The 12,983-nt window shown below is 38.2% G+C and overlaps 1 protein-coding gene across 8 annotated transcripts in view; it reads right to left on the bottom strand.

The window, feature by feature from the left end:
• Window positions 1-305: 305 nt before the first annotated feature.
• Window positions 306-12,983, bottom strand: part of LOC139478416 (protein phosphatase EYA1-like) — a 143,033-nt gene continuing 130,355 nt past the window's right edge. For 7 of the 8 annotated variants that reach the window (XM_071260867.1, XM_071260868.1, XM_071260870.1 and 4 more), the window contains 7 exons: window positions 11,171-11,260; window positions 6,328-6,386; window positions 5,310-5,470; window positions 4,981-5,095; window positions 4,471-4,592; window positions 3,929-4,032; window positions 306-3,737 (listed from right to left, as the gene is read on the bottom strand). In XM_071260867.1, coding sequence (XP_071116968.1) covers window positions 3,657-3,737; window positions 3,929-4,032; window positions 4,471-4,592; window positions 4,981-5,095; window positions 5,310-5,470; window positions 6,328-6,386; window positions 11,171-11,260 — 732 coding nt within the window. In that variant the 3' untranslated portion in view covers window positions 306-3,656. The remainder of the gene's footprint in view (window positions 3,738-3,928; window positions 4,033-4,470; window positions 4,593-4,980; window positions 5,096-5,309; window positions 5,471-6,327; window positions 6,387-11,170; window positions 11,261-12,983) is intronic. The other variant, XM_071260864.1, reaches the window with a different exon arrangement.

Here is a 12,983-nt window from a genome sequence, read left to right on the forward strand (position 1 = left end):
TGGTAATTATGCTTATGAGTGTGAACTTTATTTACCAATACACAACATCTAGACAGTGGCAGACGAAAATGTCACACACATATTCTCCAGAATAGGTACATAGCTATTACCATTTTAGAACAGATCAGGACATAACAACACAGTGAGTGATTATTGTTTTACCCTGCTTTTAGCAATATTCCAGCACATTGTACCCATGTGGGAAATCAAACCCGGGCCTTCAGCATGCCAAGCGAATGCTTTAACCACTAGGCTACCCCACTGCCCGAAAAACAACACAGAAAACGGAGGGTATATATCCTGATATCTTTTATTTATACAATACTTCATCTAAGTGGAAAATGGCACCCATTTATGATTAAGACAGCCCCTGGATCTCAAACATCCAATAAACCAAATGACAGTAATATTTTACTCTTACCATGGGCTGACATGGTACAGGACAGTACAGGACACAGTCAGCCAGCTGCAGACTGACACATAGAAAATAGGCTACACGATTCCTGCAAATGATTGTCTTGTCGCTGCCTGGGACTACAGGTCATGTGACGCCCTCCAGGTACAGTGATTCTGACGAGAGCATCACATCATACCTGAAGGTGGATGAGGTTATGAGTTTTGAAGATATTCCAGTTAAACTATACATTGTTAATGATACTTGTTACACAGAAATACACCAGTGGAGATTGTGGTCAAGTCACAGTGGTTACTATGCTGTTAGTAGAAGGACTGGGTTTGTCTCAAGCTGCACCTCTTGACATTATGCAATGGTAAACACTCTTCTTAGTTTCAGAAGCCAGTATTTCTTTCCACACTATACCATGTAATCACTGCAATCTGGGAAACAATATTTTTATATAATAAGAGTTTATTTCACTTTCAAAGGTGTATCAAGATTTCAAAATAAACTTCAATGGCAAGTCCCATGAATAATTTACTAAGCATCAACAAAAATCAAACAATTAATACTGTTTGTGATAATGAGATTTGTGCATTTCACAAACGTCATGTACAGTCAGTCTGAATGACAGTGGATGTATGATGTAAACAATCATTATGCATTAAATTGTTTGTACATAAATAACAGTGGATTGCCAAACTGCTGTGGGAATATGTCTCAAGTATCTGCTGCATACATTGTAGAATGATAGTGACATCTAATTACAAATGCATGAAATGAATGCATGATCTATCCACTATGATGCTAACACTCGTTTTGTATCTAAAATGATAATATTGCACATTTTCAAATATGTCATTTGCTTAAAAGTTAAAGTTTAAATATCTTGTGGCATCAATGATAAAAGAAGTGGCTATAAAACTCATCTACTTAACACTGTGGTTTGTCTCATTACACTCAACTCGCATGTAAAAGATTAAGAAATCCTTTTCCTTTTGATGACTGTTGACAAATGTCACTCAAAGCAGTTGTTGACATGACACAGATTTATTCTCTTCCCCCAAACCTCAAACAAACAACACCCCCAGGCCAGCCTAAAAGTCTGAGTTTTCCCTTAATGGAAATGTTTCTCTGTTCCCGTATGGATCCAAAATACAAGGAAAGCATACACCCATTTTACTACACTGTAGAAATGTCACACATGAATTAGAATTTAGGAATAGTTGCGTGAAAAGACTTTTTGCCCAATTCACTTGTCCCAGTTATAGTGTTAGCTACAAATCTTTCACACTTAGTAGGATGTTAAACTTAATCGTTTTAAAGGCTTTCCCTGCACACATTTTACAAAATGTTCCCTCTTAGATCAATAACAATAACATACCTATATCAAATACAACATTTAAATGACTTAACTTAATTTCAAATTAAGTATTAACATTTATTAAACATATTTTCTCTCACAAGTTCCTTTAAAAGGACTGACGGCTTGATGATACTACCAAAAACTCATGTTAAAGCTGTTTTTTCAAATTGATAAATAAAATGTGTTTAAAAAGTATTAAAATGAAGCATTATAAAACATATTTGTAATGACAATTAAAGCTTTGAGTAACCTTCAGTCTGACTTGAAGTGAGCACTGACTGACACGTAATGATCACGGTGATATGAAGACAGTTCACTTTCACCTCAGCGGAACCTCATGCAGGAGCATCACATGTCCACTCCACACTGGAATATAGGGAGGCTACCTAAAACCTTCATCACAAAATCTAGTTTCATCTTTGATATAAACTGTGTGGCACACAATAGAAAACCATTATAAGAATACACACAGGTAGTTTGTGTCCAGGACATATGGACAGTCTTGTAAGTCCGTCGATATGGTAGGAGAAGGTCTTCAGTTAATGGAACTGTACATCACACAAAGTCTCTTCCAATGGCAATATATATATATATATATATATGTATGTATGTATATAACATGGGTGGCAAACCTATACCTCCTCTCTCACAACTATACTGCAGTAATGTCAACACTGGACACATAATGGAACAAAACATTAATACTAAAGCCCACTGGAAACACTACACTCAAAGTGACGGACGCTGTTACAAGGAAGGGTGGATTAAAAGGGAGGAGCGCTTTCAATGATGGAAAAATTAGATCATTATTATTGGAATGCTAGGATTGGTGTTTGAAATCACATTTGTCCAGATTACAAGTTTTAAGACTGGATTAAAACAAGGAAAACACAACACTCAACACTGATTCCAATGAGGCTACCTACACAAAATAAACAAATCATGATGGCAGGTCCACGTGTGAGGGAGGAGGTATACACCGTTGCCTGGGGCAACAGACCTACACTCACAATCTGCTAGAGACCGGCACATTTTGCATGCCAGAATTCAGAAAGCCATCTCTCTTCTGTGAGTGAATTTTTCTTGCAGACATTTTCATTGGTCAATGCCACTATGTCCGCTACAAGCCAACGTTATTGTAACGCAACATGCACACGCACACAAAGAACAAGGTCAAGGTCACAGTCTCAAGATCAGCACCAAAATAAAATCTCGGCTTTCAACAAATTCTCTGGGAATGATTTTCCTAAGGCATAAGGTTCTTTGTGAATTTATTGTTTTCAAAGTGAACTTTCTTTCTGGATTCTATTCATTTGTGTGGGTAAACAGGACTTGATAGTCCTCATAGCACTGTGTCAAATGTCTGCATCACGCACTGTCAATACATCCATCCTGCTGTCAGCAGCCAGGCGTGTTGGAGGTCCAACGTGCAGAAACCAATATGCGATAATGCTCAGTTTGTGCGATCGTCTTATAGTTTGATCCCTTTAGTTCAACATGCAGTAATAAATACAGTCATCATTCTCAAACAAGGAGAAACTGTGAGTAGGTGATTCTGCACAAGGTGCAGTCTGCCATTATAGTCCTCTCTTCTCTCCTGATTGTCAGGGTAACGGATATCACAACAATACCCGGAAATGAGTAGGCCAGATTCTGAAGCATCCATTTGTCATCAGGTCATTTAGAGAGAGTCCTGCTCCAGATCTGGCCATCCCTTTGAGTAAGTCAGTCACTGCTTGTGGGCACACGAGTATCACTGCACAATCATGAGTATATTATGGGATGTGTGCTCACTCATTCACCGCCTTGTGGCGCTTCGTCTGTCACTGGACAGTAATCTCAGAGAACCAATCAAAAGATGTATTATATAGTGGCTATAACACTCGTGGGAGTCTAGAGGTAGCTTAGATCCAGTGCATGGTGAAGGGCTGCAAGATCGGAATGGTTGGATATCCTCCAGAAAGGCCAGTTCATCTGGAACGCAAGACATAAGTTGTCAGAAAAAACTCAGCATCTCAACTTCAACAATAAACTTTAAGCTATAGTACGAATAAACATTACTAGAATAGAATTAAATATCTGCATGTCGTATTTGAGGTGTCATTGTGAGTATTTACGTTCACTTAGGAAGCAGTTTAGGGAAAAATACATCAAATGGTACTAACTACCTGTTTGGCTGCCGACTCCTCATCCCGCCCATCGCCAACAACAACATAAGTGCACTTCCTGCCAAACCGGGAGATGATCCGCTCAAAACAGCTCTCTTTACCTGCATCATGGAAAATTGATGATGGACCTCCAAACAAAGTATGTCAATGACAATCCCCTCTGCTGCATATCTACAATGACTTCTGCATCATGATTTGTTCTTTGTTCTGACATATTTCTCACTAATATGGACTAGTACTGTCATGAAGGAGTAAAGTCCTAATAAAGGGAATCTAATCATCAAAGACACTGCCAAACCATTTTGATACAAAGTGTTTTGCAATTACCCTTATTCAATTAGTCAATTCATGAAGAGTAAGTGAATGAATGCTGTTTCATACCACAGTAGGCAAATATTCAAGTTATATTAAGTTTAAGCTGGTATGACACACAATAAGCCAAGAAACGCATGGTAATTCCTCATTACATCAACTCTTATAAACATGAATGGGAGAATTCATGAACAACTCGGATGTTACAGATGAATAAATTTCCTTACCTATTTTTGTTGCACTGTAGACATTTTCAATGTTGAATACACCCCCCAGACCATACAATAGAACTTTGGCCAAGGCTGGCACAAGCTGCGTCGTAGTAACCAGAACGTTCACACAGTTATTTCTGAAAAAGAATAAAAACATGTTACCATCAAGAATTCTCATCCTAAATCATTCATGCAATCTAGATGCAGCATGAGTGAAAATGTAAGCATTCCTGGTAAGGTTCCTGTGATGACTACGGTGTGAACCACAGTTACTGGAACCTTGGTATCAGGATGTAGGCTCTAGCTTATGAAACAAATAGCAAGTAACTTGTTACTACTGTCGTTAAGCCATGAAGTACTGATCACCATGCCACACCAAACCTTCATTGCTGCTAAGACGATCATAACTCCCATACTTAAGCATTGACTTATGATAGTCATAAGATTGAACCTCCACCATAAACACAAAGGACAAGTTTTTAGCTGAAGGGAATATTTTCTGTCTAATGTAGTTGATATACACACCTAGAGCTGATGATAGAGAGAGACTTGAGAGCCAGGGTGAGCCAGTTGTCGGTTAAACTCTCAATCTCCTGTCGCAGCTGCAGCCATGGATCTCTCTTCTGGGGACCCAACAAACCTGAAACAAAGGAACACAACTGTAATTTCACTTAGTTACAACAAGATATTAAACATTCCTATTAGATTCAATAAATATGTTGAAAACCCCCACATAACCCAGTTTGTGTATTGCCTGCACACAGAGCACCATGGCTGTCTGGAGAGTGACAGCGATCCTGCAACAGTTGCATCTGGAAGTTGGTGTGACACAGAGCGAGTAGGTGGATAGTTACCTCCAACATTGTTCCTATAGCTGTTGTAGATCTCCTTAATGCGCCTGTATCTGAAGGCCAGCTTTCTCATCCAGTCCACCCCTCCCCGCACGCCCGTTGCCAGACACAGGTTCGCATTGCTTGCCGCCGCATGGAAACCATCAGTGGCAAAATTATAATTGCTGCAAAAAAAATAAATAAAACAAATGGTGATGATAAAAGATTGGGCAATAGACGATAGAGAGAAGTGCAGTATACATCCTCTAAATACAAGCCTGGTTATCACACTACGGTGACCTTTCCTAGCATGTTATCACACACCAAGAGCAGTTAATCTCGCACTAACCGAACACATTGAATAACTGCATGGTCCCACTATGCGTATCAACTTCCAAAAGCTAAATTATCATCAAATAGCTATGAAAACTTTTAAAACATAAATAGACCAACAGGAACATAAGATGACATATTTTTTGCTTTCTAACTTATCCAAACCAATAGATAATGATGTTTTTGCCCCCCATTTTTGAGTATTTGTGTAAGTTTAAGGTGTGATTAAGGTGATGGGAGGTTAACTGAGAGGCTGTCAGTCTGCCAGGAATAATATTGTATTTTACTGATTAACACACTGAAGCCTGATAGACAAGAAAGAAAAATCAGCCTTCTTCCCTGCAGGGTCCAACTTGACAGCAGTGGAATTAACCGACAATTTAGAAGGCAAGCCAAAACATAAGGCCATCAGAACCCAAGTACCACAGCTTGCAATTCTGTACCTCTTCACTGTGTTCTCATAACTACCGGTACTGCAGCAATCAGTTCTGTACTCCAATTCTAAGAGATTATTCCACATCACAATATATGTTACTGCATGTCTAGTGGAGTGTGGCAATTTATTAAACATCATTTTACTACATGTATTCACATTCTATTGGTGCATCTGATTTACTTGGCACCACATGCATTGAGGTGATTACAGTTTTCAGATGCTCACATAAACATGCAATTATGCTCTTAGCTGCTATATTATTTCTACACGCACCTTAGGTCTTGTCCATTGTCGTCAGAAGAAACGTCATCTATATGAACCTGGTCACATTCCTGGAAAAACAAATCAACCCATTTGAATTCATAATAACATGGGAGAAAAGAGAGATCATATTGCATTTAACACCAGCCAGATATTATTAAAAAACTAATTTCATTCCTACCTGCATGATAAAGAAAATATATCATGTATGAATTAATATTATGGCATTTCACATTTCTCTTTTGACTGCTGGTCCAGTACTATTGAGTATATAATGTTCTGTGTCAGCCTAGAACCCACTTTCCCAGTTTCCCAAGCTGGGAGACAAATTGGACAAGTTAAGTACCTCTTTCCATGGAGAGATCTAATTAATCACTTTCACTGAAGTGACATTGACATTTTGACAAAATCATTCAGAGAAATGGACAAACTTGCTCTCCCGGCTCTACTCGAAGTATTGTGGACAAATTGCCAGAAGCCTCCGAAACAACACGGTGGTAACAAAAGACCTGGTAATTTCTCTCTTTGTACACAAGCAGTAAGGGTCATTGGTCAAGTAAAGAAGGTGGTTGATGGCTTGACAAGGGAAAACCTGCTATGAATAGAGTAATTTCTGCCAATGATGAGTGTGTGTGTTCAAATACTTGTGATATGGAGTGGGGAAGTCTATCAAACTGACCACCCTATAAAACGCCTGTCCATCAAAAATCAAGCTATCCGTCACACATGAAGGTAGATGGGGCCCTGCATGGACCTGCCCATTAGGCAGATTTGGCTGGGCTGGGCCAACGAACAATTCAGTAAATTACATTATGGACTGTTTATTAATAGGTACCTCAGTCCCTCAATATCACTACTAACTTCGTGTGTTCACATAATAGATTGATCTATTTCTCATATACATTTCTCAAAGTATACCATTGTTTTGGTTCTGCTTTATTTACACTGATACATTCATCTTTAAAACAAGAAAAATCCCAATCACTGAAATAATTTTTTTGTCTCTTATCCACTGCGTGCTATCAAATATCACTAACATGGCTGTGTGTTATAAAGCCATGTGACAGACAATGGCTGCGTCACTGTGCTCTCTGGCTCGCTCTTTAACAACCCTCTGGCACTGGACCCGCCCGCACTCTTGCAATCGGACATATTGCAGACAGAAACCCTAAAAGAGCCTCACTTGATTTGTATAAAGCCAACCATTGACAAGTAGCCTGGAGAGACCTTGACAACAACAAAGCACTTCAAGTGACTATCAAAAACAAATCACATTGTCGCAGTTTGAACTCTATACAACGGTCATTTACTCATTAGAAAAGCTTTGACAACTACTTCAGACCAGACATGTCCGTGTCTGCCGTCGTAAACAAACAATACCATCACTGTGTCCAGATGTACATGACAACACCTACGCCACATCACAGGTGGAGAAACCAACCTACACCATCTACCTATAGATTTTCTACATTTAGGATGAACAGATGAAAGTAATCTTTCAAATGAAACCAATCAGACTTCCTCATACAAGCTTATCTATAAATGGAATAACAAAGAGGTTTTTAAAAAAACAAACCAAATAGAAATACATAATTTTAACCCTTTCTTTCTCTTCCTTTGTATGATATGTACGGGGATGCACTGAAGTCAATCTGGGTCACAACAGGATGCAAGCACTGAAGCACAACCACTTTCAGCTTTGAAATTTATAACCACAAAGAACTGGAAATAATAAATGCTATAATGATAATCATGCAAACATGCACTGGTACGCATGGGCTATCTCTGAATATTTATGAAGTATTATTCTCCTTTGGTTTGCATCAGCACATCGGGATGGGTTGAATGGAGAAAACCTGACACATTGTTGATGCATTTCAACCAACATTAAGTTTACCCCAAATAACATAACAAATAACATCATTTAATTTCATATAATTATTTTTCTTACACAAGATAGAATTTTGCTCAGGTCACTACACATGATGTTAGTCACACAACAATCATAGAAGGTAAATGATAATATTCAAGAATGATTAATGTTTATTATCATTAAAACTCTTTTCCAATAATCTGATGTGTGAGTATGAAATTAATTGTATCAAACCAATGACTTGCATGTCAGACTTGTATATAGGCATGAAGGTTCTCATTTCAGTATTACGGTACACGAGATAAAGATCGCTTAAACTCAATACGATGAAGCTGCAATGTGATCTAGACAAAGCCGACTTGCAGGTATTATACAGACAATCCTCCTCCCATCAACTCTCCTTTCCCTCTCTCCCCGAGTCAATCCATGCTGTGTTTTGTTTGCTAACATGGTGAAAACCCACAGTAATTATGACTGCTGACAGCCTTATTCAGTGAAAAATCCTAACACCTATACTCAAATATTTGTCAGGATGCAATGTCCGCGAGTACATTACCTTGCTACAGATGCTTCAATTTGATCCTCAGACAAAAGAAACAACCATCTTGTTTCTTAATCATTCCCAAATTCCTTGACGAGCACATGGAGGCGTGACTTGGCCAAAAGACTTTCACTTGTTGAATTATAACTGTACATATGGGATTCAGTCATGACATAGAGCTGTGTGTACTTAAAGAATTCAGACAAACTACAGAAGCACATATGTAGTGTGACTTTTTTCTATTAGGACAAAAAAAAGATTCTACTTATTTTAAGCATGAATACATCGTTTATGGGTTAATGATTCATGTTATTTCAGAAATAAAACCTGTTTTTATCATCCATTTCAATTGTGACAGTGTTCATCAAGTCGGAACATTATGCACTGTAATCCTTACTACTTTGCACCAACATAAAATCTCTGACATTTTCAATTCTTCTATTAAGAATTCTGTGCTAATCTATCAGCCATGGGATACTGACAGTGTCTGCAATAGAAATACATTTTGATGCCAATTATGGTAAATGCACTATTGCCGTTATACCTTTGAAACCTGATCTAAAAGCTCAAATGCGTCTACAAATACAATTTCCACTTTTTATGTCAAGAACTTAATCACACAGCCAGCAGCTTCACTAAGGGTTTTCATGTGTACACTAATAAATTGTCTTCTAATTTCTTTACTAGTCAGTTTACAGTTCAGTTGGTGAATTGCATCATGTGCCAACCATGCATGTGTTGGGGTTAGGGGATTAACAAGTTACCACATGCAGCATCATTCTCTCAGAAGTTAAGGGAAATATGAAAATCAAGTTGGACAACAAAAGTAGTGAATATTTTTAAAATAATCCTGAAATGATACAAGAGATCATCAACATCAATTTCCTGGATCCATCTCAAGACTTGTGATTAATGCTTAGCAAAACAAACGGTGTCCAGCCGGATCTAGTGTACATTTTCAGAGTTAAGCTAAGCAGCTGCATAGTAGGCTTATTTCAATATGAAAGGTCATATTCTCAATCTAGAGTCAATCTTTTAATAAAAAGCGCACACCTTTCCCGAAAAATGTCACCCCCTAGTCTGAACTTCAAAGCCTGAAATAAGCTCAGCCTGTTGAAATCTTGCCCCGTCCCCTTTTTGGTCCGAGTTGATCATGTCCTGATGAAAATCTCATTACAAAAAAGCTTGGAGGGATTGAAATGAAGTCTTTATGGGGAAATATTTACACACATTGCTTAATAAGTCCCCTTCATGGCCCGTCAGGCTCTCAGGCGACAGACTGGCGCGGGCGAGTAAACAGCTGAGGAACACAGCATTGACGCGGGAGCAGTGGACCAACCAAACTTCACAGAATTCTGGCCACTTCAATTAAGCTTTCTGACGACACAGACAGTGAGGCAATTCAGAGACATATGACGAGGATCTTCAAGGGGTTTTGAACTTTCTTTCTGCATATTTCTCGCAAGGGATTTACTCAAGAAAAACCCATAGCCATAATTGATTAACCAGACAGTTTACTTGAACGAACCTTTCCATTTTTCAGCATAATTAGACAACAATGTGGGCCTTTGGTGTAAATTGGTGGCTAGAACAGGACAAAGCCATCAATGTTTGAGTAGAGACCCCGTTGTCTTGTGCCACCTCAAACTAACTGTAACACCATGGACAATGATGCTGCCCAGTCCGTCTGCTAGTAATGCCTTATTCCAACAGACGCCATCTTCAACCCACCACAGGCAAATTTTAATCAGCTATTCAACTGTAACTCAATTATTGCCAGGAGCTATTTACAAAATAACACTGAAGCAAAAACTGTCATTATCAGCACTATTGTTGAGTAAATCTTTACGGCAAAATCACTGGGATGTGACCAAATCCGGAGCGACAATTTGGGGAGAAGAGACAAGCCAGATGGGAAACGAAGACAAATTGTGCAAGGCTTTTAGTTTTTGTGTTTAATTTGTTTTACAATTAGGAATTTTAAAAAATTCAATTAGCTAACAGACCACGACAAATTGTGACTCAAAATTAGAGACTGCGGTTTATAATAAATAGATTACATTAACAAGTATAGAGGGCAAGTATTCTTCATGTTTATTCTAAGAATATCTATTGAGCTTGTGTTCAAATATATGGCAACACACTGTCAATAGGTGACATTGTTTCAGAAGAGATATATTTGTGCAGGGCTATAGTAACAAATGTTTAAAATGATTACAATGAAATTACATGCATAAAAAGCTGAGGGACAGGCTACACGACAAAAGTGTCCACATAACTCTTAATAGGTGTTCATCCCAAGACGACAGCGGTCTGCATGTAGTATCATGGTAATTGACACACACAAGGTAGTTTCCTGTAGGATCACATAGCACAAACGTAGTCAGCCATGTGCACAATTGCAAGAAACGGACTGTATAAACCATTAGAAATGTACCTACCTCTAAATCATTAAAGAACAAATGCGTGTCAGCTAGATTGAAAATCATCTCCTCCATGCGTAATCCTAACGACACACTAGCAGGGGGGTCCTGAAACAAACAGATATCAAGTTAAACACATTCACTAAAGTTGCACACATCAAAGAATACACACATTTCCTGGATGAATACTAAAGATATTTTTAGCCGTTTTTATAAGCATACACAAGTACTTACTATAGATGTAGAGTCATTCAACATTGTTACCAAGCAGAAGGCAAAGGACATTCCTCCCTCCCTTCCTTCCACTAACAATGCATGCCACAGTGGAGAAAATACCTACTTGCAAGATTTGTAAGACTCCTGGATTTTTAGTCAATGTTTGGTTTGCACAATAGGTACTTTATATAATCCTTTCCCTCATCATCATAATAATGCACCTTTTTGTTCATTTCACACCAGAAAATGTCTGTTTGTATTTTTTATAAAAACATGATCAAATATATCAGATGACACTGCAAATAAGTTTACATTTTACATAAAATATATTGAAAATTCTATATTAAAAACTGATAAAATTCATCTCCAAACCTTCTTCAACAATAAAAAGATTGCGATATAAGCATTATTTATCATAAGTTTTTGTAGCTGAAAGGCAGAAATGAGTTTAATTATGGCTGGCTGTGAGAGGTAAGTGAGGGGAATGGATGACTGAGCCTGGCAGTATAAGGCTGATCTGGGGCTAGTTTTCTTTATTACTGTCTGTCAGATCTAGTTAAAGAGGATAAATGCCAATCTAAGAAAGTCGTGTCTGTGACCCGGCCTATCTGACGCTCAGCTAATCACCAATAACAGCCAGTAATTGTTCTCCATTGGAGCACAATCAGCAAAAGAGGCTCTGATTAATGAGATTTAGAAAGGCAAGGAGTAGAAAGCTAAGATTGAGAAAGTTACTTGGACCAGCTTGACAGTGGGCACACCAGACCCTGGATGTGAGCTGTGTTCACTACTACATGGGCTTGCTCGGCAAATTCCCTCTGCTCTGGCACACAGACCTGCTTTTTGATGAGGGATAATAGGTTTGAATTCTATTAAGCTTGGAGTAATAGAGAGAAAATAATGTGGGAATCGCTCCCGATCAGGCCTGTTTGACAGTGATTTGATGACACCCAGTTTTCCATTACAATTCCCCCTCTTGGGACAGCACATCCAAGCTTGGCCTTCAAATGCCTTGTTTCTCTTCCTCCGCTACTAAAGATTTCCACTTCCAGTCACACATGTGCTCGTAATGTTTTCCTTAGGGATAAATGTCTAATCATACAAAATGTTCTGATCTTCCTCAAAATCCCTTGTTTGCAATTACTAGTCTCTAATCTTAGAAGGGTTTTCATATTAGAAATAATTCTCACAATTTAACCCTGGGCAGTGGGGTATTAACTCATCATTGCCAGGATCATGGCATCTCTTTTATGGTACAACTGGGGAACATATCTCTCAATTTTCTATTAATGTGTCCAAACTTTACATTTGGAGAACAAACATGATGATTATAAGACAAGAAACAATTTACACAAAACAGGTTTCAAATCAGTAATTTGGACTATCTAGAAATGCTGGTGGCCATTCATGTTACACTTCTACATTTAACATTTTCAAAGTCCTTGTTTGAAATTTATACAAATATTTAAGCAGGAAGAGAAAAATCACCATTTTTGAATCAAGATTTTCAAACAATTAGGATCGAACAGTGTAGAAAAAGAACAATCCTAACACAACACTTCTGTATTAAGATTAAACCAGACAGTATCTGCCACAATGAAAATTCGCTCCAAGT

The sequence above is a fragment of the Haliotis cracherodii genome, unplaced genomic scaffold, assembly GCF_022045235.1.
Source record: "Haliotis cracherodii isolate W230 unplaced genomic scaffold, xgHalCrac1.p SCAF_4, whole genome shotgun sequence".
Classification (NCBI taxonomy): Eukaryota; Metazoa; Mollusca; class Gastropoda; order Lepetellida; family Haliotidae; genus Haliotis; species Haliotis cracherodii.